Below are 27,206 nucleotides of genomic sequence, written 5' to 3' on the forward strand. Positions count from 1 at the left end.
CCTTTCAGACTGGCCTGTAATATCCAAATCTTTCATTTCCAAACAAAATTGGCTGACTACTAATAAGTTTCCTTTTGATATTTTCTTCCCTTGATGTCTGGCTGGATTATCAGCAAAAAACAAGTTCCTTTTTTCCTTGCTCAAAAAGCATTTGACTGCACAGCATCTCCCCTGAACAGACAGCAGGAGATTGACACTTACAGAAGTCAAAACACAAACCCCAACAAAACAAGCAAAGAAGAAAAGACATAAAATCACACACATCATTACTGAGCAACGCTATTTGATAAAAATAATTATTTATGCTCAATTGCAGCGTAATTCTTCTTTCACCTCTTCTGCATTTCACGAGGTTTTCTTAGCAGGTTTAATCAAATTTTCCAGAATCTTGTTGGATGTTTAAATAATGACATGCCCACTTAATTTGCACAAAAGAAAAGGCATGGATTAAGGTTTGCCGTGATTCATTGGTTAAGCATTAAGTAATTAGATTTGCCTTGTTGTTGAGGAGAGGATAAACACGTTGCTCAGTTAAGACCTAAATGCCCCTCTATGTTGTTTTATCCTCCAAAAAGTTTCTTCTAAGTGGATACTCAGAAATGACCTAGATGAAACAAGGGCCTGGAGGGACAGGGCACGGAGAACCACTTCCCACTGCCAGAGGGCAGGGATGGATGGGATATTGGGAAGAAACTTTAAAGAGATAAGTTAAATTAATATGTAGTGCTCTTCTTCCAACACAGCCACAAATCTTCACACAGATAGAAATTATCATCCCTGACTCTAAACCAGCTCTCATAAGTAAAAAAAAAAAAAAAAGGGAACTTGGCTCCAAAATTATCTTTTTTCCATCCTGTTCTTACTATGTACTATCACACAAAACAAAACAAAAAAAGAAAAGAAAAAAAAAAAGATGGCATCACCTTCTTGATTGCATACACAGAGACAGCTAGAAAAAAGTAATTTATACACTGCAGGATCAAGTGAGGAATGGTGACACAGCCTGGAATTGAGAATATACCAATCATCCTGAACAATAAAAAGAAAATTTGATGCTTATTATACGTTAATGCCCACCAGACTGTTCACAAAATACAGTGTATGGAGACATCTTGTTCACAGCATTTACTATTGAAAAAAAGCAGGAGAAAATAAATCTAAAAGCCTCATATCTCTCTCCTATAAATCTACTCCCAGGGCAGAGCTGTAGAGAACATTTGTACAGGGTTTGAGCTGGGGAAGGTTTCCACACTCACCCTGCTTTATACTTCCTGAAAATGTTTATTTAAGTTGCTATTTTCCATTGCTGTTGTGACTCCTGTCATTTGAAACACCACAGAAACAGCCACAAAGTGTCAGTACAAAGCCAGAAAAACAACAAGATAAAGCTCAGAAAGAACAAAGCCTGTTTTGAAATCTGAAGACACCTGTACAAATACTTTTTTCATGAAGAAAAATAACCCAAAACTTTTTCAAGTGAAAAATAACCCTCCAAAAACATATAAATTCAAGTGAAACAGTCAAGATAAAAACAAGGAAGTTCAAATGCACTTATACTGGATAATAAAAGAATTGGTTTGTTTGCTATCTACAGTGATTTTTCCTAAGAAAACATTCACCAGAAGACAAATATTTAATATTACTCAAAAGCAACAGTCCCTGTTTAAAGCTGTTCTGTAAGACCAACAACTCTGTTGAGCAGGCAGTGTTTATAACAAAAACGTGCTTTTTATATCAGACAGTTTGTGCTAACTCGGCAACATTTCCAGCTCAGTACACTCTGTACCGGCAGGGCTTGCCAGAAACTCGGCTCTCCACGAGCATTTTCCTATTTGTTAACTATTTCTTCCAAAAGAAAGGAACTAATCCCAGTGTTTCGAAATCCTCTTCCCAGCCATTTAACAAGGAGTTCATTTGCCTAACAAATACACAAGGAAATACTAATGTAAATAGAATAATAGCTAAATAATTTCTGCTATGTAAATCAGAGAATCCGGTGGCTTAGTTTTAAACCAGAACAACACAAAGCCAAGCATTACCACGTTTCCTATAAGGCTAAATCAGAGAGGAAACCAAGAGGCACTAAAGGCTACTTATCTTTTCCCAACTCTATTCCAGATAACAGTCAAAAAAGCTCCTTTACATTTGGATTCCATAGTGCTGGTCGTTTTTTATTTAATAAATATTGATGAAATGTTAAAATATTTATTAACTCAGAGAGAGAAGGGTGGTTGATGATCTAGCTTAATGGATGGGCCAGGAGCACAGGCAGCCTTTCACAGAACCACTGCTGTTCAGAGTGAAAAATCCATGGAATTCAAGGAAATGTGCATCCACAGTCAAAACCTACACACCTCCAGCGGCTACATCTCTTCAAACCTCAAAGCCATGCTGAAACACAGGGACTCTCAGCATTTAGGGGTGATTTGCAGCCCTTTGGCAGCTGCCCCCGGCCCTGCAGAGGAGGAACCTGGCTACAACCAGCTCAGCTCAGCCACACATTGCTGAACACCATGGCTGTGCTTGCACACCAAGGTCAGGGTGCAACACATCCCTCACACACCCAAAGCAGGGCATGTGACACAAATACCTGTTGTCACAACAAGTGGTGTCCCCCTGAGGGGAAGAAGCACCAAGGCCTCATGGCACCCATGCAACGCACTCACTGCAGAGTGACAAACCCAACTATCACACTGGTATAGAGGAACAATAAATGCTGGGTAACCACCAATTCTCATCACTCTGCCCCTTTTAGTACGTACAAAAAGGGTTCTTTTGGCAGCAATGAAATACTGACCTCTGAAAAACTGAATCCACTTCCACAAAAATGTGATGATGGGATTTCAGGTTACGATGGCTATGCCTGCCACTTCCTTTGTGTCTCACCCTCTTGGACACTGCACAGCACAGTCAATTCTTCGCAAAGCTCCCATTAAATAAACTACCATTACATAAACAGCCCCATTTTCATAGCACATACGGTTTTGAAAACTCCTTTCATCCACTGGGCAGCTGCGATGCTGAACAGAAGCTATGGCGAGAGTTGTGGTACATGGCAGAAAGTTCTGTGAATCCCAAGTTTCCCTGTGTTTTTGTTTGATTGCAAAATGTCATATTTCTGACATATGATGGGGATTTACATCTGCAAATGCTCAACATGTCACAGTGACAGACTGGGGCCATGCTGACTGTGTGTTTTGTTAACACTGACAACAACCACAGCCAATAAAACTCTGGGAGTCTTTGTACTCCAAATGCATTCTGTATGCTTTTCTAATACATTTGTACAAAATATCTTAACTTCTTCCATTTTCCTCAAGTACTGTATACGCAAAGGCTGTAAAAAGTTACAGTTTGTGGGATTTCAGGGTTGTATTTTCTTTTGTTCTTTTTCCTTGTCATTTATTTATTTATAATCTCATCCCAGATGTGGCATCAAATGCACACAGCGGGATATCCTTAAGCAGTACTTTGTAGAGTTCTTTGTGTCACCATCCAACATTCTTAATCACATGAAGATTAGCAGAAAGACTTAGCTGGGAGTAGTCTGAGCAGTGGGAGGGGAAACGGGGTAACTGCTAGTTTAAAACAGCTCCACACCAGCTCTGTCTCCTTTTCCCAATTTCCCCAGCTCCCAGAACATGGAGACAAGGTGGAGCAATAACCAACCTTCCCTTCCATTCACATTTGCATTGCCTGCTTGTTCAGCATACCACTTAAACCAGGGCTCCCTCCTCCTCCTCCATCCCACATCCTGCACATACATCCTGGATAACTTCACAGTTTAGAGCAGGTGGCCAGGGGGGAAAAGCTGAACACAAAAGCTTTGGCTGAGGCAGCTCCCAGTTCCTGGTTCCAGTCAGATCTGCAGCTCCAGATCGCAAAGCAAGAGCAGCAACTGGTGTGGTTTGCAAACCACTGCAAACAGCCAGGTAAGGGAGGGTGTAAGGATCTGAGAGTTCAGCATTCCCACAGAACTTGTCCACTGCAGGAGGAAGTCAGGACACCAACAGTTCCATGTGTAAGACAGGCAAACAAGGGGGCTGGACTGATTATTGGCCCCACAGGCATTGGGAAGTTGTGGATTTCCATCACAAGTCACTGTTCTTAAACCAAGACCACTTGACATGTGCAAAATAACCACAGAAAGCTTTTAACAAACTGTACAAGTGACAAGAAAAGTCATTTTTAAGATACAGTAATTCATTCCTCATCCTAACATGTTCATTTAAATTGATACCTGGGCTTATGTGGCCACAAGCCCAAAAATGCAGAAACTGCATTGTTAAGTGTAATAGGGAAACTCCAAATAATAAGTGGATCTGCTGACAACACAACTTTAAGCCAGAAAAGGAATCACAAATTTTGCCTCCGACACCTATGCACTAACAGGAAAACAAATTAATAGCAGCCTGTTCTCACATGAAATTATGAGACAGCACAATAGTGTAAAAGTCATCTTATATGCAGAGCTCTTAAAACTGAATTAATAGAGGACTATTGCATAGTTACTGCTGGTTATAATTTGGAATACATTAAAACCTTTACTTCCTCAGACCAATATTTAAAATAAACAAGAAGCAATGAGCAAGCACAGCCACTTCATTAAAGTGATTACATAACTCTCAAACCAAGACTTAATTTGAATTAATAGTAAAGATAAAATTGAATGCATAAACACGCCATGCAGAAAGAATGAAGTTCTGAAAAGAATTAAGTGGTTTGATGATATCACATAGCAAACACCTGCTGAATTCATTAAATACAAAGGGTTGCAGATGGCATGATACAGTGAGCCGTTCCTACTTGAAAAATCAGATGGATGTCACACTTACAAAAAACTAGTGAGTCTTAACAGCTGCAGGACACAGGCAGAGGTTTTGCAAAGCAGCAGCAAAATTGAAACCCAAGACTGATACAGCCAAAATATCAATACCAGACATGATTAGTTCCAGTGAAGTTAATCCAGTGTTTGGGAGAACAGCTTCTATTTCTGCTTGGAAGTGCCAGGGATTTCTTCTTTAGAACTGCCCTGTAGCTGAGATCCACTTTCCCCCAGACACCTTCCCAAGGGGAGACCCTCAGCTCATCCATTACATAAACTACTCTCTAGTCTCACTCACCTTAGCAGGACAGCTAAATATATGCACCAAGACAAAATCTGCAGAGCCATCAAAGCACTTCTGCTAGAACAGTAGAGCCGACAATTTATGGGCTCTTCAGTTGTGCCTGCTTTTATCAGGCTGGTTTAGTTGAAAGAAAATGCACACATAATTACTTAATCCCATTAAAACAAAGACAAATGACAGCAGAGAACTCCCAAGCTCAGCAGTTAGAGCACAGGAAGATTCTGAACTCACACAGAAATGAACTACAGAGCCTTCTCTGTGGGCAGCTCCTTCCACAGCCCCTCTTATTTTGGCTACATCAGCATCACAGCTCTGATATTCAGCCAGCTCCAGAAAATGGCATCTTGGACAATGAACAGCTTCCAGATTTCCCAATGTACCAGTAATCCAAGGTCTCCACTTTTTCAGTGAAGTGATTCCATGTCAATTAAACAAAGTAAGTAAATGCACAAGAAGCTACTAAAAAAATTCAGGCGTTTCTTTCAACATTTGGGGGAGCACAAGCAGGAATCCTAAAGAGGCAGCAAGTGGCAGTTTGGGGTTGGCGCTTTATTTTAACATTTTGAGTTCCAGAAAGTTACAGGGACTCCAGTGCATTAATGACAAAATGTAAACTGTCAGTACCTGAAGAGGGAAAATGAAGCAAATCAACATTTCTCTAGGGGATTTCTTAACACAGGTTTGCTGGCATGTTTACTGTGCAGGAATAAATAAATGTGTAAAATAATTGCAAGAACTCATTGAAGAACTGAAAACTGAACTTACGTAAATTCATATTGAACTCAAAAGTCACTTATTTTTAAGGGAGTAATGATTTTTTATTTAATACAAATATATATTTAGCATACCTCTAAGCACCAGGATCTTTTGTCTCTGCTGTTCCTACACAATAATCTGAGCCCTTGAATGTGAGCAGTGTCTCACCTCCAGGCTCAGCCATCCTACAGCACCTGTCTGGGACAGGACAAGCAAACAGTGCTGAGTGTAATGTTTGCTCACCAATTACCCTTTTGTGGGCTCACTGAAAACCTCCCAGGACAAGGCCAGGCAGGAACCTCTATCCCAAAAGGGGAGAGAATAGGAATTTCAGTACTAGAGTGCGTTACTTTTGAGACTAAGCAGTAACAGTCTTGCAGGCAAAACATTTTTCTTCACACTTTCCAGGCCTTAACTGTGGCTTACAGCAAAAGAAATAGTAATAAAATAATGCTTCCTGCAGTCTGGTTTAGTTTAGGAAAAAAGCAGAGAGGAACTGAGCCATAATTCCACATACAGCTGGGACAGGGGATATCTGTCTGGAAGTTTTCCATTTCCAAGGACAGCTTGTCCAGGTACAAAGGCTCTCTGGGGAGATCTCTCAAGCACACTGCTGTTTATTACTCTCAGCTTACCTCAGCTGCTTACTAGTTCCTGAATACACTATTTCCCAAAGAACAGGAATAAATGAGTGGTAACTCCTCCATTTGGACTGCAAAACCCTGCTGGGTATAAATTCCATGGGTTTGTGCAGAGGACCTTACTGAAGCTGGAAGCATCAACACCAGCAGAGAAGCAGCAGCAACAACAGTGACACCACTTCAGGACACCCCAGTTTTAGTGAAGTATTTAATTTATTTTACTATGGTGCAGCAATGGAAATCTTACTTTGCTTTGTATAGGAAATCCAAATTAGACTCCCAGCTCAGGGCTGTTAGAGATGGCAAGACAATCCTTAAGTTAGCTGTCAGTTATTCAAACTATGATGTTAGTACAAAATAAAAAAGTTATCTTTGGCTAAGCCAGTTACACATTAAAGAAAACCTATAAAGCTTTTGTCAGGAGCACAGATTCCTCTTGACCAGCAGGCAGTTTAAGTGGTAGAACTCTCAGGAATACCTCTGGAAAGGGCAGGATTGTCAGTTAAGCCCTTCACCATTCCATCCCAGCACAGTCCTACATCACCCTCCATCCTTTAATAAGAGCAGAGGCCATCACTCAAATACAGAAGCCAAGTTTGCTTTACAGTCACACTGCTCATTACCATAATATTAGGAATAATATCCTTTTCATATAGAAGAGACAAAAAAAAAAAAAAGAAAAAGAAAAAAAGACAGGGCAGACAAACACCACACACTTCCCTTTCAGCTCCCTTGGAGAACAGATTCCAGGGAATTTCATTGACATATGTAGCCAAGTATTGCACAGAATAAATTTTGTCAAACTCCAAAGGAACCAAGAAATTTTCCTTCCAGCTCCCCAGAACCATAAACCCATCAGACTCCAAGTCCTGCTGTTCCTGTTGACACAATAACACAGTCCATACTTCCCATCTCTTTAGAGAGCTTTGAAGAATAAATATTAAATTCTTAAAGCCATTCCAGTAAAAAAAACCTATACAATGACCCTTTCATCAACTATGACTGGAAGTGTCCCTGGTGGGAAAGGTGTTCTATTACTTTTGTTTCAGAAGCAACCAGAATGTCATGGAACAACTACAAAATATAAATGTTTTATTGTAAATCTGATATTTATTTCCTGCTTAGAAACGGCCACACCTGCCACCTTTGCTCTTCCTTCTAAGACCAAGTTTATCAATATAAGCACTTTAATATAGTAAATTCACACTTCAATTTCTCCAGGAATTTGAGGCGCTACTTTTGCCTGGTTATTTGTATGATCCATCCATCAATTTGTTACAGAAAGCTGAAGCATTTCAGTTTGAGGCCTCTGGCTTACTGACTATTTCAAAGCAATAAATGTCCCAGGATTTGGTGCAAATACAGTGGCAAGCACTGTCCAGGAGGAGCAGAGATCAGAGCTGTGAAGGTGGAGCAGGAATGGCTGTCGGGACAGCCAAGGAACAACGGAGGTGCCTGTGCCAGGGCCCAGCCCAGCACTGGGCTCATGCCAAGGCAGAGGCAGGGCTGAGAAGAGGCAGAGGCAGCTCAGGGAGCTCCTAGCCCTCAGCCCTGGAACAGAAACTGAAACTGTGCTGGGCTCCCAGCAGCCCCTGAGCTGAAGGAGCGCAGGGACAGCTGCAGGGCACTGGTGGGACCAAAGCAGCGCTGCAGCCTTGCTGCTCTGAGCCGGGCTCAGCACCCAGACCTGGGCTGCAGCTCCTGCTGGCTCTGCTCAGCTCCAAGGACACATTTAAGTGTGGTTTGCATCAACATAGATGCAAAAGCATTTCAGCTGTGCCCACCCTGCAGCATGCATTTCCTCTGGCTTGTACCTTCACTTCAAACTACTAAGCATTTCAGCCTTGGAAAATCAATTTTACACCATTCCACTCAAAGCTCTACTTATCATTATATGAGCGACTGCAACACACGGGGGCTTGGTTTGTTTGTGTGGGGTTTTTTTAACCAAGAGACTAATATTTAACTAACAGCACAACTCCAGCCTTTTCCTTCTGAAACCCCCACTTCCCACGGGCAAAGAGCAAAGGTAAGAACCCACCCACATTCTTATCCTATCCCATGTACTCAGTTGTTTTCCACTTGCTCCTCCTCCTCATTCCACGCAGAAATACGGTTTTGTTTGCTTCTTTGGAAAGATCCATATTCCAGTTTCAGGGCCCTGAGGTTTCAATGAACATCAGGAACAAACTTCACATTTCCAAAGCTGCCTCCCCCTCCTTTTCCTGGCTGATCACTGACACCCCGAGCCATGGATCACATCTGGGAATTGCCACACGGACACACTGCCAGGTATCCAAGGTACTTGTCCTACAGATTACAGTCAAATCCCAGGATAAGTAAGTGCAGGTGTATAATGAAGCCCACTTAAAATGAAACCAGTCTCCGGCTTGGGGTACAAGAATTCTGTAGTAAGATTTATGACCTTTAACAGGAACTTCATTATGAAGAAAGTGACTTTTATATAACGAAAACCATCTCTCTCTTAAGAGGAATGACGTGTTAACATCAGCAGATCTGTGTTTCGGTATTTTCTGTTTGCAATCCAGCACCGTCATTGTAACTTAAAGTTTCATTAATTATTCTAAAAATGCCATTACCAAAATACAACTGTATGCAATTTTTAAATAATTTTCTTCAGAAGGTGGCATTTAATCTATTTTTAAAATAGATGTAGATCTATTTTTAAAATAAGCAGCAGTAGAGCTTACCCTTTGTTCTCAGAATTACTCAATACATCCAAATACAAACATTAGTAATGAGTCCTATTAATACAGATTTCACTTCAAGCTAACTTAGATTTACTTCACACAGTTAAGTGAGTTCATTTCACTGGAAAAAGAGATTCCCTAAAGGAAAAAGCATCAACTACCGTGGCTGATATTGCCCAATACATCGCTGAAAAATAAATTCTACTGATTGGATTTTTTTCATTTCCCCCTCCCCAAGCAGCACTTTTAAAAATACAGTCTTTTAATGATTGTTAAATTTTCATATAACTAGAATATAAATCCTTTATATACTGCTTTGCTGCAGCTGCAGCATAATGTCTCGTTTTTCATGGAAAAAACCTAATTACGTGGTTCACCAAATTGCCTGTGGTAACACATCAATTTTATTTACATTCAAAATTTGGATGAGTTTGTTCTCAGCACTCCAGTTAATTCCAAGCCCATTTTACACAACAGTTCTTCTGGATTCATTAGTAACACCTCACTCTGCTGTTATTGGGAGGGATTCCCAGCTATTGGAACCTTGCTTCGGATTTCCAGCACTTTCCAGGCAGTTCTACTCCCACAGTTCTATTCCACTTTAAATATCCTGGATTTGCTCTAAGTCTGGCCTTGCTGAAACAGTTCTGCCAAAGGACCATCAAATTTCCCTCCAGAAGGCAGCCGTTAATATTGCCTCTGGAATACCAACTCCTTTTCTCACAAAAACACCAAAAGAAAAACAAGAACTATTGTGTGGCAAATAAAACCTACAGGTTAATTACACAAAATTTCAACTATTTCAGTTGAACTGAGCTTATATTTGGAAAGCAGAAAGATTATGAGGATGCACATGGATTCAGTGGAGAACTTCTTGGCTTTGCCTTTCATCAGTGTCTTTCCTCTAAACTGTTTTCAGAAGGTAATTTGTTGCAATCGACAGGAAAACATCGCAATTCCCAGCCATGAACAAAATTAAGATGTTAATTCTTGAGTGAGACAAATAAAATAAAATAACAAAAAGCATTAGGATTTTTTATATATGGCCCTTTGGTAGATTTCAGACTTCTTAGTAACTTTTTAGCCTTAGATATTGCCAGCTGTAAGAAGAGGGAAAATGCACTATGTGAGAATGATCCATGGAATATCCTGAGCTGGAAGGGACCCACAAGGATCATTAAGGTCCATTTCTTGACTAGAATTGGTAATGAATTCACAAATGCCACATATACTCATTGGATCCTGCTCTGAACACTGAGATTCCCTGTTCATGTGGAGACAAAACCACCGAAGGTAAGAGGAATTAAGGCAAAGGTAAGTGAAATCAGAATTCCAAACAGGACACTCAGTTTTCTTTTTTTTTTTTTTTTTTTAAGACTCCCATAAACCAACTTTCATGTAAAAGAAGTGCTGGGAAGAATATTTATTTTTAAAAGAAAGCAAAACAAAATGAAGACATCTCACCCAGACACAATAAGGGTCTTGTCAACTTCATGTGTATAAAAGGAGTTGGCATTTTCCCATGAAGCAATTCCTTAATCCCAAATGATGGCATAATAACCTCATTTAATATGCCTGCTTAAAAGAAGAAGTTTATTTTGTCTGAGCTGAACTTCAACTGGCAATCACTGGACACCAATTACCAGTGTCAGATATAAGGGTCACAGAACAATTCTGCGGGCTGAGAAAGTAGGAATTCACTTTTCAATCCCATCTTCTTGCCAAAAGAATGGAAAAGTTGAACTTTGTTTTCATGTCTTTGGGAATAATCTATGCCAGGCAATTAAGAAAATGCAAATTACTTATCTTATTGAAAATAATCAAGCCAGAAACAGATTTTTCAGTAACTTAATATTCCAATAAAGTCTTCTGTCACAGGAACCTACTTGTTAATTCCACTCTGCACTCAAGAACCGGCAATTAACCATTTTCAGATTTCACTTCAAATTATTAATAAGTGGTACTCAGCTGCTTGATATTCATTGCTGCTTTTTAAATGGAAAGCCTTCCAAAAGCCTTGCATTTCAGATCCTTTATTCCTTGGTCATGAACTGCTTTTCCTTGCCCTGGCTACTCTCGTTACTGGTGCCACTGGGCATGACAAGAGTTCTGGGGGTTATGGAGTTACTCAGAGTGCAGTAAATTTTTGTAATACACATCCCATTCTTTCACCAAAGCCCAGGGATCCCAGGAATAACCTTTGGGCAAATCCAAGGAAGTCTCCGAGTCAGCTGTAATGCAATTCCAGCAGAAACTCCCTCTCTTCCTGCCCACTGCCATAATCTCATGGTAGACTGAAAAGACTGAGGAGCACTCTCATTTGAACACCCATTTCACAGCAAGGGGGCTCAGTCTTCATTTCACGCATTGCTTCACACACTTTAAATGTGTTTGAATAGACAGGAACATCTTCTCATTCAGTAATTAACGTAACTCACTACATAGAGCTTAGAAGATACTCTAATTCCTGACAGAGCTCCCCATTCCTCACAATTGCAGAAATAATACGGTACCCTGAAAAACCTTAAATAGCTCAAATTGAAATGGAAGGTAAATTTTTCACTACTTTATTCTCTTTCACATTAGTGGAACCAAAAAACATAATTTTTTCCAAATCTTCCCTTCTTTTTCTTTTAATCCTTACTAAATGTTGACAAGCGCCAACTACTAAACATTTACAGGTTAAACACTGACTTGACTTAGAAGACTTGACTGATAAATGAAACTTTGAAATCCGGCAGTTCATAAGGGAGGGAGCATCAAGAACCCTTCCTAGCAGGAATAAAAACAACTATATTGAGTTCTGGGGCAAGTTGTTCTCCTCAGGAAAAAATCCTTAAAACAGAGCGGACATGTTCTGCTTTTCTGTAGGTGAAAATCAGCCAATGTCAGATAGAGAAATAATTAGAGAAATAAATTTTGGGCACAACCACCTGGGTTAATGTGGATGCCCTGCACACAGCCCTTCCTATAGGCAGCATTTTTCCCTCCTCACTTTTATCAGCACCAGGGGATTACGGCTGCGCCAGCCCGATACGCCAAGAATTCATAAACAGGAACGAGCCAAAGCTCCAGGTTTTTCCTGTCATAGCTCAAATTTCAGCTACGTTTTTAAACTTACCAAGCTGCAAAGATCATGTTCAATAATCTTTCAGGAAAGACTTGCCTTATTCATTCAAGATCATCTATTCTTCATAAGCATTTCCATCCCAATGCTTATATTCTACACAGCAGAAAGTGAAATAGTATCATTTTTCTGGGGAAGCAGCTCCAGAAATTAATGGATCAAGTGCAATATATAGATGGAAATCCCAAATACCTACCAGAATCAGTGAGTTCAGGCACCCAAGCTACTGAGCTGATAGAAAGATGCAGTTTTACCTAAAGAACTATCAATCACCCAGAATTTACTCCCTTTCAAGCTCCTGTCTCACATCCTGCCAGCCTTCCAGAGTCCACCTCCAGTGCTGTGCTTACAGTCACCAACCTATATTTTCAGCAGTGGCACACATCATAATCCCTGCATTATCCCAGAGAATTCCAATATCCTGTACCACAAATGCAGCAGAAAAAGTGGAATATATCCATAAATCCAGAGCAGAGATTATAAATTGATAGACAAAACTGTCAGAGAATTACAGAATATTCTGAGTTGAAATAGACCCACAAGATCATCAAGTCCAACTCCTGGAGTCGTGTAAAATGTCAGGGCAAAATGCTCTTTGCAAAAGTCAAGAAGGGAAATGAGGAACAGATCTCCTTTGCCTATAATCTCTGTGGAACCTACAGGGTCTAGGGCAGGGGTGGGAGAAGACAGAAAACCCAAGAGTTGAGTCTAAATTCTCTGTGATGCTCCAGATGGTATTTGGTCACCAAATGCAAATGAGAGCTCTGCAACTTGCAAATCCCCAACATTCCTGTCAAAAACACTGCCAACAGTCAGACACTCCCTCCTCTCTTTCCACTTCTTCTGTCAGATGTACAAAAAAATGGATTTATGGGGAAAGGTACCGTAGCTGGAACAGTCGCCAAACGTCTCCAGGCACTATCATTAAATAGCATTTATCCTTCAGAAAACGAAACATCAACAAACTTAAGCACACACAACTTTTTCAGACTTACAGAATTCACTCCAGATTTTCCTCATTCACTGACCCTACCCCAATCAGCTTTTTCCACCCAGGATTGAATAAAGATCTTCAACCTCTCATCCAGTTTTAAATGCCAGCACAATAAAAACCAGAACACCACAGTCGAGGCTGGCAGGAAGAAGAAAAGTAGGAGAATGTGCAAGAGACAGTTCTGAAGTTCCCAGCTGCCTGGTTAATCCAACCACTCCACTGATCTATAACTGCTCTGCAAATAATTGTTTTTAGTTAATCTCCCATGACAGCATTTAATTATCCTTAGTTTTGGAAAGCTACTACATAAACAACTCTCCTCATACCTCCTGTTTACAACCACTAAGTTTTTTTCCCTATGACTATTTGAAATTCTTTTATTAATGGCAGATTTGTTGTTTACCAAATCTTCAATGTTATAAAGATAAAGAGTTCATGAGCAAAAGTTTTTGAAAGCAAAGCCTCAGTTTGAACTTTTCCTCTGTTTACTGAAAGCAGTAAATATCATACAGCACTATTGGAGTGACTCTCTTACCCAGAAAAAAAACCTAAAATTATAATTTAGATTTGAATTAATAAAATATAATATTTAAAAATTAAATTCTTTAAAATTTAGCTATCACTAAAATATTTCACTTTCAAAGTACGAGTCCTAGGCAAGAAAAGAGAAATTCAAAACTTTATTCTTGATAAGAATTCATGCTCTTACTAACAGGCATTATTCCCTATCTCAGATGTCACTGTTTTGGATAGACTCTAGTCTTCTCTTGGATTGGCAGCAACAATCCAGGGACTTGTGCTCCTGGAGATGTGAATACAGTACAACAACAAAGTTCTGGCCATGGAACTCTAAGTCACAGTGACAATCCAACCTGCAGGAACAGCATTTTAAGCCAAAGCAGCTCATTTCCTGAGCGGGTTATACCAAAAAAAGGCATCATGTTAGCCTGGCCCAGCTGACAGGCAAGGAAAACTCTGCTTTAGTAACTTTCCTATTTTCTGTTTGTATGCCCACATGGAAAAGCCCTTTATATCTTCAGGAAGCTAATTTCAACTATCAAATAGTTCAGTATTGTGGCCTGTTTATACCATAAAAAGCAGAATGAACTTGTTCCTTTTGCCTTCTGGCTGCATGAAGCAGTGAACACAAACTGTGTCCTTTGTCCTATCTCAAGGAATCAATGGACATAAATGCCTTGTTCTGGCAGAATTTGAGGCTCAATATTTTGTCAATACTGATGTTTGAACTCTAAAATGTACTGAACAGAACCCAACAGCTCTATCAGCAGAAAATGTACAACACTTAAACAATTTACATCACTTTGAACTATATCTGATAAGTCACTACAAGTGTTTCAATGTGCTTTTAATATAGCACAAGGAAATCTATCCTTGTAGGATTTACACGCATGACAACAAACGAGTTTCAGATTGAATTCCACTCAGAAGTTACTGCTCTGAAGGCTCCAGCCTGGATGTGGGAACACCTCAAGTGTTGTGTCCAGTTCTGAGCCCCTCAGCTCAGGAAGGACCTTGAGGGGCTGGAGCATGTCCAGGGAAGGGAATGGAGCTGGGGAAGGGGCTGGAGCCCCAGAAGTGGCTGAGGAAGTTGGGAAGGAGGCTCAGCCGGGAGAAAAGGAGGCCCAGGGGGGACCTTGTGGCTCTGCACAACTCCTGACAGGAGGGGACAGCTGGGGGGGTTGAGCTGTGTTCCCAGGGAACAGGGACAGGAGGAGAGGGAACGGCCTCAGGTGTGCCGGGGTGCTCAGGTTGGACACCAGGGAATTTCTGCATGGAAAGGGTTAAACATTGGCTGGGGCTGCCCAGGGAGGTGGTGGAGTTCCCATCCCTGGTGGTCTCCAAGGAACACCTGGCTGTGGCACTCAGTGCTCCAGCTGGGGGATCAGACACAGGTTGGACTCAATGACCTTGGAAGTCTTTTCCAAACTAAATAATTCTGTGATTCCATACAATTTTGAACCAGGCAAACAATGTGTGACAGTGCTGCTTTGCAATATTCTGCCCCATAGTGCGCCCAGCAGAAGCAGGTTCAGCTGTCCAGACATTTAAGTGGATTTCCATACCACCACCACTGGAAGCAGCATCACATTGTTGTAACCAAGATGTCAGGTATAAACAAGCTCCATCAATTTACAACAAAAACAGAAGCATCACCTGCAACTCCCCTCAAATAAAAAGACACTTAAGTCCTATATACTGCATTTGAAATATTAAATAAACTATATTTCACTAAGAGAAAAGCATATATTATTAAAGCTTCGCTGGGTAAGTAGAAATATTACCCATTCCCTCATTCAAAACAGGTGCCTCATAAAAAATGAATGTCAGTGGAATGGCTCAGCACAGCACTTGTGAGCCATCTCTTTAATTATACATGATCACAGGGCTACCTGGGTGGAACACGCCCCAAGGTACTCAGGCCTCCATATCCGTGATTTCACAGGCTCTGGTGCCAAATAAACAATCTGGCAGCCATCAAAGCAGGAAGTTCGGAACAGTGCTTAGAACAGAATGAAAATAAATGAATATACCATAACCCAGAACTAAACAGTGCAGGGTACAGGTGGGAGATAAGGGACAACTCAAGCACACTTAATAAACAAAATATTCTGTGTACTTGAAACAAATTTTATCACCAAGTCACCAGAAGGCCTAAAGGCCACAAGGATAAAAAATTATTGCAAGAAACCAGAACTTGATCTTTATGATTGTCCTGGGGTTTTTTAACTACTGTTATTATTCCAGCACTGGTGAACTTCAGTTGTTTTCTTGCAAGACACAAGGTGAAAATGGAGGTAAAATTCATCAGCCTAATAAAACACCTTGTAGTTCAGGCAAACTAAGACTTGTCATAGCAGCAATACACCACAAAAGAAAATAATACACACTGGATATAGTCAAACCCAAACAAGATCACAACAGACACAGGAGAAGTAACTTCAACATGTTAAGGCTCCACATTCTGGTGACTCTGAGGACAATCCCAGTTGCACAAAGCCTATAATCACCAGATTATCACTTTCACCTCTGACCTACCTGCCTCTTCCTGCCTCCTATTCCACTCACTTGTTGCAACTCGCCTTGGATCATGCTCAAATCCTGCAGCACAAGCAAGGAGCAAGTCCTGACCTCACAGATTTACCTGGGGTGCCATGGAGTTCACCTGACTCTACAGGAGAGGTGATTTATTCCATCAGCTACTACCTTATACCAGAGCTGAGGTATTATTATTATCATCATCATCCCTTGGAACTAGAATTTACTCTACGTTCAGAGGTTCCACAAAATTCCAAGTTATGATGCTGACTACAGGTCTCCTGAGTTCAAGTTTCATTTTGCATTTTATCACGCAGCAAAAAAAGTCAAATTTACAGGGTTTTTTTGTTTTCCTGTAGGTCTTAAAACATGAATGATGACAAAACGACATAAGGCAGCAAGTTAAAGCATTAAAAAAAAAAATTCCTTTTTCACTGGAAAAAAATGGAAGTAATTGAGAAGCAAAGAGTGGCTTACTGTGCAGCTCGCGGTGGATGACATCGACCAGGTTGGGCTCATCCCCCCACCAGAATATCCAGAGCTCCTTGCAGTCGGGTTTGACGTCCCGGCGCCACACACACAGCAGGTTGGCCTGCAGGCAGCGGATGAAGCTGAGCAGGATGGGATCATCCTGGGCTGGAGCTGAAATGATGGGCCCACAGTCGCCATGGCCTTCAAAGTTGTACCTACGCCATTTGATGCCCGTGAGTTCGGCCTATGGGAAACAAAAAGAAAAACAGAGTCATTGGATCACTTAATAATTTAGTTATAGTCATAGTTTGTTTCGTTTTCATTGGTTAATTCCTGAATTCAAGTTCAAAAATTCTCCTATTCATATATTTTCCTTTATTCCCCTTCAAGAAAAAGAATTTAGAAACAGGTTTGAATAAACCTGGCTTACCCCTACGTTTAGGTTTTCACCACAACCTGACTCACTTCTATTCATTTCTATTCTATTAGTTTCCAACAACTTCATTAGATTTCTAACCTTACTGTTATCTTATTGCCATCTTACAAGTTAGAAAGGAAATAAAACAGGGAGAGGGAATAAGGTTCATTTCCTCCAGGCTGCTTGGTGGCCACATGAGATCGGTGTCAGCTGAAAAGTTGGCCACTTGAAAGTAACAAACAAAGTACCACAGTACTTAAGAAAACCAGTGACTTACTGGAAAAGCTGAAACAGTTTCACATTGTGACATTACAGGTTTGACAAATGGGGTTTTCATTTTTTATTTTGTCCAAATGAACAAAAATAGAATATGGAAAGTTGCCATTTACTGCCTCTCAACCAGAGAGAATTCTCTTATTAACCATCAAGGAAAAATGAAAAGAACAGATTTGCTACCCAGACATTGGGGAAAGGTTTTCTTTGGGCACTGAACAGCTTCCCCAGGGAATGGGCATGGCCCTAAGGCTGCCAGAGCTCAAGGAGTGTTTGAACAATGCTCTCAAGGATGCACAGGACAGCATTGTTGGGGTGTCCTGGGCAGGGCCAGGAGTTGGATTCAGTGATCCTGGTGGGTCTTCCAACACAGGGTGTTCTGTGATTCTGAGATTCTCCTCCACTCCCAGTTTGCCCTCCCACTATTGTAGCCTCCCCTTTTCTCTCCACTCTCCAGCACAGGACAGGGTATACCCCCAGGACAGTCTGGTTGTTATCAAACACTACTGGTGTGGGTATACCTTGCTCACAGTGGGCTTGTACTCTACTCTCTACCTGTTACCACGTTCCTGCTGCTGCTATTCCCTCCACTGCTTCATTTCCAGTGTTCACACCTTCCCTTGGCTGCCCAGAAGCAGCTGGTGCTCAGCTCCCAAGTGCTCCTGCAGGAACAGCCAGCTGGTCTGCCACAAGGACTGCAAACACTCCAGGGCAGCAGCTACACCTCTGACAAGAGAGGGCATTGCCAGGGACAAGGAAAAGACCCAGCATTGGAAACACTGGCTGCAGGAATGAATTTTTACTCCTAAAGAAAACCAAAGGCTGGTGGATCACGTATTCCTCTCATTGTCATCACCTGTGTAAGGACATTCAACTTCTCCTCCAAAACCCGAATTCCCCATCACGCAGAAGGATTTCCTTTTTCAAGTCCACAAACTTTGTCCATTTACAAGTTTAAACTCTAAAATTTACTTCTGCCCACTACAGTAGGTGGAAGGAGCCTGCCTGGTTCAAGAGGTGGCTGGTGAACTGCTGAGGAGCTGAAAGTGATGCTCATCATACCAACAGCAGAGCAAAAAACACAAGTATTTCCTGGATCTTGTAAATATATTCTCTGAAAAAGTTTCACTTCATTCCTGTATACTGCCTGGCACAGCAGGACCCTGGCCCATGGCTACAGTCCCTGGGACTCTGCCTCAAGGACTATTTCCCCAAACACTGATTTTCCAGATTGCCCATTTAATTGATCTCTGAAGAGGCCTCACCAGGCCCATGGCTACTCAGTACTGCACTGGGAAGGGGAAAAACCTGAGGAACACTGAACAGCAGGGAAATTTGGTTTATTGTTTGCAGGCCCCTAAATCACCAGGCATCTTTAGCTGCACAAGGCAGAAGGGACACTGCCATCCTATACCCTGCCAGCAGGACACCCGTCCTGGATTGTCCCAGCTGGAGGTTCCCAGCAGCCAGCACTCAGACAGAAATGCTGATCAGCCCTCCAAAGGGTTGGGAGCTATGGGAAAGGAAATGGGAAAAGATAGTCCAGAGTGGTTGAGATACACAGCCATGTGCCACCTTCCTGGCATGATAAGGGCAGGGGAATGCAGGAGGAAGAGACAAAATGGAAGGAGTAAAGTTATTTTTTCCATAGTAGGGTGCTAGAACACCTCATACACTAAATAACAGTCTAAGAAAAAGCACTCCTCCAAAACATCTACATCCATTTTACATGTATCCCCAGCTATAGCTTGGAAAAAGAATGGGCAGAGTTTCTGGAACAGGACAATGAATGTAACTACAGACCACAAAACACCAAGAATTAGTGCCAGCATAGGCAACCTGTGAAGAAAGGTTAAATGTTTGTGCCATAACCAGCTAAGAACATATGCTAAGTCACAAAGAGCATGGAACAGGAAGATCATGAAAACCAAAACCAAAAAACCCAACTGAACAAAGGACGTTACCCAACAGCAGCACTTGCTTGAGCCACACAGCAAAAGCCAGAGCTCAGCTGTTTCAAAGAGCAAAGAGGCTCCTGTGGCTTCCTGCCAGCTCAGAGGTATCACCCCAACATCCCCCCCAGAGGAGGTATGAAACAGAGGAAAGCACAATGAAATCAGTAGAGCTGCACCCAGTTTAATTCTGCGCTAACTCCTGGAGTCTGTAATTCTGTGGACTGTGAGGAATGATAAACTACTAACCTGGATCACACCAGTGCCTACCCACGCACACAGAGACTCACAGAAAAAGGGAGAGACGAGTCCTGGGGCTTTGGACTCAGTAGCAGCATTAAATGAGCTCTCATACGTCATTTCCCAGTTCAAGCTGCAGAGATGTAGTTCAGCGCATGTATTGAGATATGTCTATTTCTGTTTAAATTTTTAATAGGTAAGCATCAGTACTAATCCCTCAGAACTTCTGGATTGTGTCCTCATGTTAATTAAAACTGAATTCAAATAGAAATTTGAGTCCAGAAGGGATACACAAGAGCAGACTACACCCAAAACACTTATACACATTATACGCCTCTACTGATGTTCTGTGTAAAGTATTTAACACACTATAGGGAGAAGATCTGCATCCACATAGGGATTTATTTACATTAATTTCTTTAAACAAACCAACGGTCCTGGTTTGAAGAGGCCTCCATCTGTAGCAGGGTTTGCACAGACAAGACAAGCAGTGGGCTGTGGTTTTGGGAACTGTTCTGAAGAGCCAAACGTGGTTTCATTTGTGCTTCATTGTCAGTGGGCACAGGCTGACCCAACACAGCCTCATCCTCCTCCTCAGCCCCAGCCACGCATTTCCATGTCCCAGTCTGACACTGGATCTACTGGTTATGGAATCACTCCATTAATGGGATCACTTCACAAATTTAAACAAGAGAAAGCAAGAGAAAGATAGACATTTCCAGGCTTAGCACCCTGACAGCTCATCCTACAGCCACGGAATCATGAGCAGCCCCAGGAGAGGCGGGAGAGCAGAGTGGGATCTCCCCTGTCAGGGACAGCTCCTATCAGATAAAACACAAGCTTCAGTGCACCCAGACTGCTGTTCGTGTACACCTCAACCAACACAAGCAAGCACTGGTGCCAGAGCAGGCTTGGCCTGGGTGCCTTCCCTGCAGCACTCAGCTGCTGCTCAGACATTCACATTGAGCTGGGCTGACTCAAACCCAGAAGGGTTGGATTAAACGACTTTTTCCTCTACTCAGATCAGTCCCCACACCTGATTCATTAAACAGCCACAGAGATGCTTGTACCGGGAAGTCTGAGGACAGCAAAGCAGGTCAGGGAGGGCAGAGATGCTCTGATTAGTAAAACTGCTGGTTTGAAAGCAGCCTGAAACACTGAAACAGAAACCAAAATTGCCAACCTGAGGACAAAACTGTGAACATGCTGTTTAACTCACAACTGGCTAGAGATGAATGCAGAACAAAGCAGAACCCTTGCCAGGTGATGTAACTGACTGTGTTTCTTGCATCTCTTCCCATGTGCATAGTTTTGGCTTATTGCAGTTGCTACAATGTTTTTAAAACTAAAAAGCCTGACCAGAAAAACCAAGGAACTTACAAATACTTCTTATTATCCAACACTGTTAGCAAATCATGCATTAAATGAGATTTTTGCTTTGGTTTATAAAGGAACATGTTATGGAGGACTGTGCTGTGAAGGATTTAACTGCTCAGATAAGTGGGGCTGTTTTAAAATGGAGGTTTTTTTTCTAACTTCAGCAACTGCACTTGGACACAGAATATTTGTGAGAAGCCAGTTCTAAATGCACTGGGCCAAGCGTGTAAGGAAACAGAGAAATTGGATCTCTAACAGTAATACCCAAACCCTTCACTAACATCCAACTTCTTACAGAGTAATTCCCAAGACACAAAAAGATCTGTTTCTGATGTTTTCAAAAGCAGCTGTCAGGGTAGAAGAGTGTGTTCAAATTCCACACAGGCATCCAAAACCACCCCAAAACATCCCCAAGAAAGAGGCATTAATGAAAACAGTGCATTGCCAATGTCTTTATTCAGATGCATAGCCTCAGAGTGATCACAAGTCCTTTGGAAAGGAACACAAACTCAGGTTACAGTGACCATCATCACACCCTGCAGAGTGAAACTGCCTCAAAAGAGATGAGCCGAGAGTGTTCAAACTTCTGATCCCCCCTGCACACACAGACAAGCAGAGAGACACAGAAAGCAAATTAGCACTTTCTTTCACACCCTGCTGCCCTAAATACAGACACCTCCACATGTACCTGCCACAGCTCAGGGCTCCAGGACACCATCCACAACTGTTAATTCCTAGGAGACAGAAAACCTAAGCTCTCATTCTTTTCCCCCTTCAGGCTTAAATCACAATAATAGGCAGGCTGGGAGGGTCTTCTGCTGATCTCATCGTGCTCCACTCAGATTGGTAGAGTTTAGGCTGCTAAAAATCACAATTCCCCAGTAACATTTCACAGTGCACAACTTCGTGCTGGCATGCTCCCAGCAACCCTGAAGATATAATTAGTACTGGGTAGCCACTGTAACTGCTTTCCTCTTCGGCAGCCCTTGCAGATGGAACAGAAACAAACCCATCTTCCACCGCCTCTTTTATTTCCCATCTCCACCAAATGCTTTTTGGCCTCTGTTTTATGGGAAATGGACAGGCCAACTCTAAATTAACTTCTCCAGATCATTTGAGTAATTCCACACACTTTAATATACTCTCTCTCTTGGAGAGATTATACAATAATATAGACACAGCAGAAGGAGAAAGAGGGAGAGCATCAAAAGTTTGAGAAATTCTTGTAATTGGCCACATCAAGGGTAAAGCAGAGCTATTTTTAACTGCTTTGTGCTTCTCTACATCAAAAACAACGGCTAAAATTATATAAATGTGTTATTTTCCCCGCTTCATATCGTACAGAAAAGTAAGAAAAGCTAAGACAGTCAGGCTGCAGAGTGTAGAAAATCATCAGGTACTTTCAAAATAGGAAGGATACAGTGGAAAGGAGGTAAGATCAGATCATGAGTAAAAGAACCAGATATCAATCACACAGGTCCTCAGCTCCAACCCTGCTTTCTCAAAGACTTGCATCATGGCAAATTTCAGGTCATTTAATTTTTTCACACTTCTCCAATTTGGAACAAAACAAAAACTAAGTATAAAAATACTTCCCAGTAGCCTGCCCAAAAGGTGTCACTCAGATAAATTCAGGTCTGCCCAGTGCTTCAAACATAACTTTCTTTAATGGTCTTAGAAAACCAATGTAAGCAATGTAAAAACCAAGCCACACCTCATCACTTCTACAAATACATTTCAGTTTAAAAAAAGGAATATAAAAGCTCTCATCAAATGTCCTTCCAACCCAGGGGAAGATGTTAAACTTCCCAGGGTACCTTAAAACATTGTATTTACCAGCCTCTGAAGTTAGGCTCAATCTAAACAATTCCTCTAATCTAGAATTTTGTTTGCTTCTACGTAGGAAAGTAGTTGCTAAGTATCTTTAGTCTACAATTTATGCTTCAAATTGGAACATAAAACATGTAAATGCCATATATATGTTTGCCAGTTTTATTAGTGTCTCATCTTGAGAGCTTCATTCAAGTAAGTAGCTATTCTGAAGCCACCAGAGACTCATATTAAGGACTACTCACATGAGTGAAAATCTGCATAAGAAAGCCCTTAGTTCATAGTCCAAGAATTTAAACTGTAGTTAAAGGTGTCATGGGAATTACACCACCATTGTAATTAAATGCTGTAGGATCTTGCAGACAGACTCAAGATTAGCACCATCTGTTTTGGTTACAGTGTCTCATTTCACTACATCATCCTCACACAGCAACGAAATATCACTGCACACTCTACTCCAGCCATTTAAATACCAGATAAAAGTTATGTAATGTTGATACACTTCACTAGGAAAGAAGGACAAAAGGACGGGGACAGGAGGACTGAAAACTACTCTGTAACAATGTGTTGCTTGTGGGGAAGGCAAACACCATACCCTCTCTCAGTGAAATAAAGTATTTAGTAACATCTGCCCAAGTCTCTGTCTAGTGAAGGAATAGAGATTACTTAAATAAAAAATTTGTTTTCTTCACAGCTTCACAGACTGTTTGTACACCCTGAGAGAGGCTCTTATTCCCACAGCACAACTGAGCAGTGCCAGCATCTGTCCACAGACATTCTCCATCTTTTCTGCTGGGTCTGAAGATCTCTGGGGCTTGAAAACCCACAGCAGACTGACCATATCAGCACTGCAGAGTCTCCTGAAATCAGATCGTTCCCTGAACTACATATTAACATTCTCCTCTTCATGCTTTCCATTTTTAAAAAGCAAGGAATGGTTTGTGTTCCCTTCCCTCAGGACTTATCCCTTCTGCCCCTGTAAGAGGGAGGGATCACATGGCAGTGCAGAGGCCTTGCATGCATTGAATGAGCTTCAAAAGGGCATTTCTGTGTGGCCAAGTATTGCCATAACTGCACAAAGTCCTCCAATCTTGCTCTGAAATCAAGAATAGATAAAAAATAGCACAACAAAAACAGCTAATTCTGAAATGGGTGTCCCATGGCAGAGAAAACACCATGCCATGGTTTGTGCTTCAGAGCCAGCGCTCAGCCTCAGCCCTCTTAGTATGCAGCTGAACAGCAGCAGAATGACATGTTTGACTTTAATCCTCTCCCTGCATACGCACACAGTCAAGTGGCTGGAAAAAAAAGGATAAAGGGCAGCCACTAACAAGCTTTTAAAAATGAAGGATGAAAAAATTACCTTTTTTTTTAAATTGTTATTCCTTGGCTCTTAAAACCAGCATGAAAGTGAGCGTGCCAGTGCACGCAGCACATGTGCCTGGAACAGCTTTCTGCTGGATAAATCCCTCCAACCCATGATGCCTCCTTCCCTCATGCCCCCTGGAACAGATTATCTAAACACTCCTACTCCAGAGCTGTTTGTGACAAGCAACAGTGTCAGGGCATTTGTGTGTCATCTTTTACCTTTGCAAGTCTCAGAGAAGGATTTAGCTGTAACCAAAATCCTATTATCAGATATCTCCCTGATGGACCTCTGTACCTGGGGACATCTGAGATCCTGTATCACAGTATCTAAGACCAGCAAACCAAGGCATTTCTAAAATAATAGATTTCACATTATTAAAAGCCACAAACTAACAGCATGAGCTCTTATGCCTGAAAAGTAAACAGCACTGACAGAAATGAGGTATTTTTTCCTCTTTCTCCCCAGTGTGAGGGTGACTTTGCCCATGTAGGAGAAGAGGCAGCCAGAAAGATTAATTGCTTCTTTCAAAGAAACAAAAATCAGACCCATCTCAAAAAGAATTTGAGGTGGCAACCAAGTACTATCTTTCCCAGTGGAAAACATAAAAGGACTCCAATACTAATGCTCAAATTTCAGCAGCTCTGGCAGATGCGGGAGTTACCAACAAAGGCTTTTTGAGTGGCAAGCATAAAAGAAAGAGTAATCTGGTAAAAGCACCCAAAATACTGATATGGATCCAAACCCTCACAGAATTTCAAGGTTAAATACTAAAGTAGATGACTACAATCAAGCACAGCAGAAGGAAAATGAGCACACACTGACACACTGAAAGAGAAAGTATCTTCTTCCAGTCCATGGCAAAAACAGGTTGGCAACACAAAACCACATGTGAGTAATTCTTATAAAAGAAACAGAAGGTGACACAAAAAAAATGAGGTCATTACAATTCATCTGTAGCTCTGCACATTCATCACAAACTGCAGCTCTTGTTTCACAACATCCAAACCAGAAGAATTACAGGAATGGTCAAAAAATACATAGTCCATACGGTTAAAAAATCATCCATGGATTAAGTCTGGTTGGTTTACAAGAGGAAAACTGAGGTTCTCTAGAGAACAGCTGCTGGTTTTCTTCCAGATATCAAATTAAATTAGCAGAACACAGGCTCAAACCAAAATGAGGTGGCTGAAGTTATTGTATCAGGATAAAAACTTATGTACTAGTTTAGAATTTTTTTTATAAAACATCTACCTGGCTCAAGAAACCTCTCAACCAAATACACAGAGAGCCTGGGTGATAATTCAATGGAAGTGCAACTACATCCACTTCAGCAAATCCAGCAGGTCAAACAAACACTAGACACCACTGAGACAGGACATTTTGGTGGAACTATTCCACAACGCTGTTCATGCCTCTTCATTTAGCCAGGTACCAAGAGGTACCTTGGAAATCTCATCAGCACACAAAGCACTCAATAGTCATCCTCAGAGCTGCCATCCTCAGCCAGGACCTCACGTCTACCTATAAAGCAGCTATAGTCATTCATTACTAACTGTAAAAACTCTTGAAGAATCATTTAAAAACAATAAAGAATTATTTTTTGATGAAAGATCTTTGAGTTACATCAACATCTTTCCCCTTCAGTGAAGGCTTTGGTTAGCAAATCTGCAGCTCTCAACCAATCCAGCAAATTCAGAACATGGTCCCACGCTGGTGCCTGGCTCAGCAGCTCCCCTCCACTGTCAAGGCTGTAACCTAGTCCATCAGAGATGGAAAATGATAATGTGATAAGCATGGCTGGAAGCCAAAGGGCTGAGACTCAGCCATCACTTGTAAAGATACTTTCAAGCCTAAAAAATTCAAGACATAGACATAAGGCAACAGAAGGATGGCAGCAGCACTGTCCCAAGTCAGCATGGCAGTGAGACTCACACAGGCACTTCCACACACGTGTCCTGCTGGCTCTTGCGCCAACACAGTCACACAAAATGGGAAGCTGCTGTGCCAGAATCCCATCACCAGGAGTGAGAAAGGGAAACAGGAAAGCTAATTTGCACAACAAAACTGAATAGGCAGGAATCTCGTGTTCAGAGGATGCACAAACCCTACCCATGTCCAGGCATCTACCCAGCAAAGCCAGAGCAGCCAAAAGTAACAAGGCATGACTGGGTTTGCTTTGGTTTGGGTGTTATTACTGGGAAAAGGGGAAGAAGAGGACTTGATCTTGGAGCTCTTTTCCAACCTTAATAATTCTACATGAAATGAAGTTTACCCATGGCAGAGCTGAACATTTACTCCTGCAGGCTGTATGGAAGCACACAATGCCTGGAAGCAAAATGCCATCTCCAAGACAAAGGAAAGAAGGAATTGAAGAAATTCTTTTAATATTACCAAACCCTGGGTTAAGGTAGTGACCCACCCCACAGCTCAAGTCACAGACACTATTTTACAGAAAGACATCTCTGAGTTCTCCATCACTTCAGACAGTTTCTTCACAAAAGGGAATCAATTATATTTTAACTTCTGAGTAGATGGTTGAGAACAGGTAATAAAAACTACCACTGCAAACTTCAATGGCACACAAAAAAAAGCAAATAAAGATGCAACTTGCCAGCAGCCAGAGTATCCCTCCCTTGTTTTCAGACAGGGTGAATGATGAGGTTTGACTTCTTTCTTCAGAAATAATCAGAACTGACTGTCTATTTTCCAAATTTAAAAGTCCCCGCTTGGAGAAAGCTGGACTACAGAAAAGCAGTCCAACACGTGGAAAAAAATTACAAAATCAAATCTGCAAGAAAACAAAAGAATCTTCTCTATTCTTCCCAAATTTAACTTTCTTTTCTAGATTTTTTTTAACTGAA

The 27,206-nt window shown here is 41.4% G+C and overlaps 1 protein-coding gene across 1 annotated transcript in view; it reads right to left on the bottom strand.

Moving 5' to 3' along the window:
- The window catches only part of MED13L (mediator complex subunit 13L), a 170,074-nt gene that overhangs the window by 133,974 nt on the left and 8,894 nt on the right, over positions 1-27,206 (bottom strand). Inside the window, exon 2 of the mRNA XM_038152617.1 lies at positions 16,893-17,130. Within this exon, the coding sequence (XP_038008545.1) occupies positions 16,893-17,130 (238 nt within the window). The remainder of the gene's footprint in view (positions 1-16,892; positions 17,131-27,206) is intronic.

The sequence above is a fragment of the Motacilla alba genome, chromosome 15 (genome assembly GCF_015832195.1).
Source record: "Motacilla alba alba isolate MOTALB_02 chromosome 15, Motacilla_alba_V1.0_pri, whole genome shotgun sequence".
NCBI classification, from domain to species: Eukaryota; Metazoa; Chordata; class Aves; order Passeriformes; family Motacillidae; genus Motacilla; species Motacilla alba.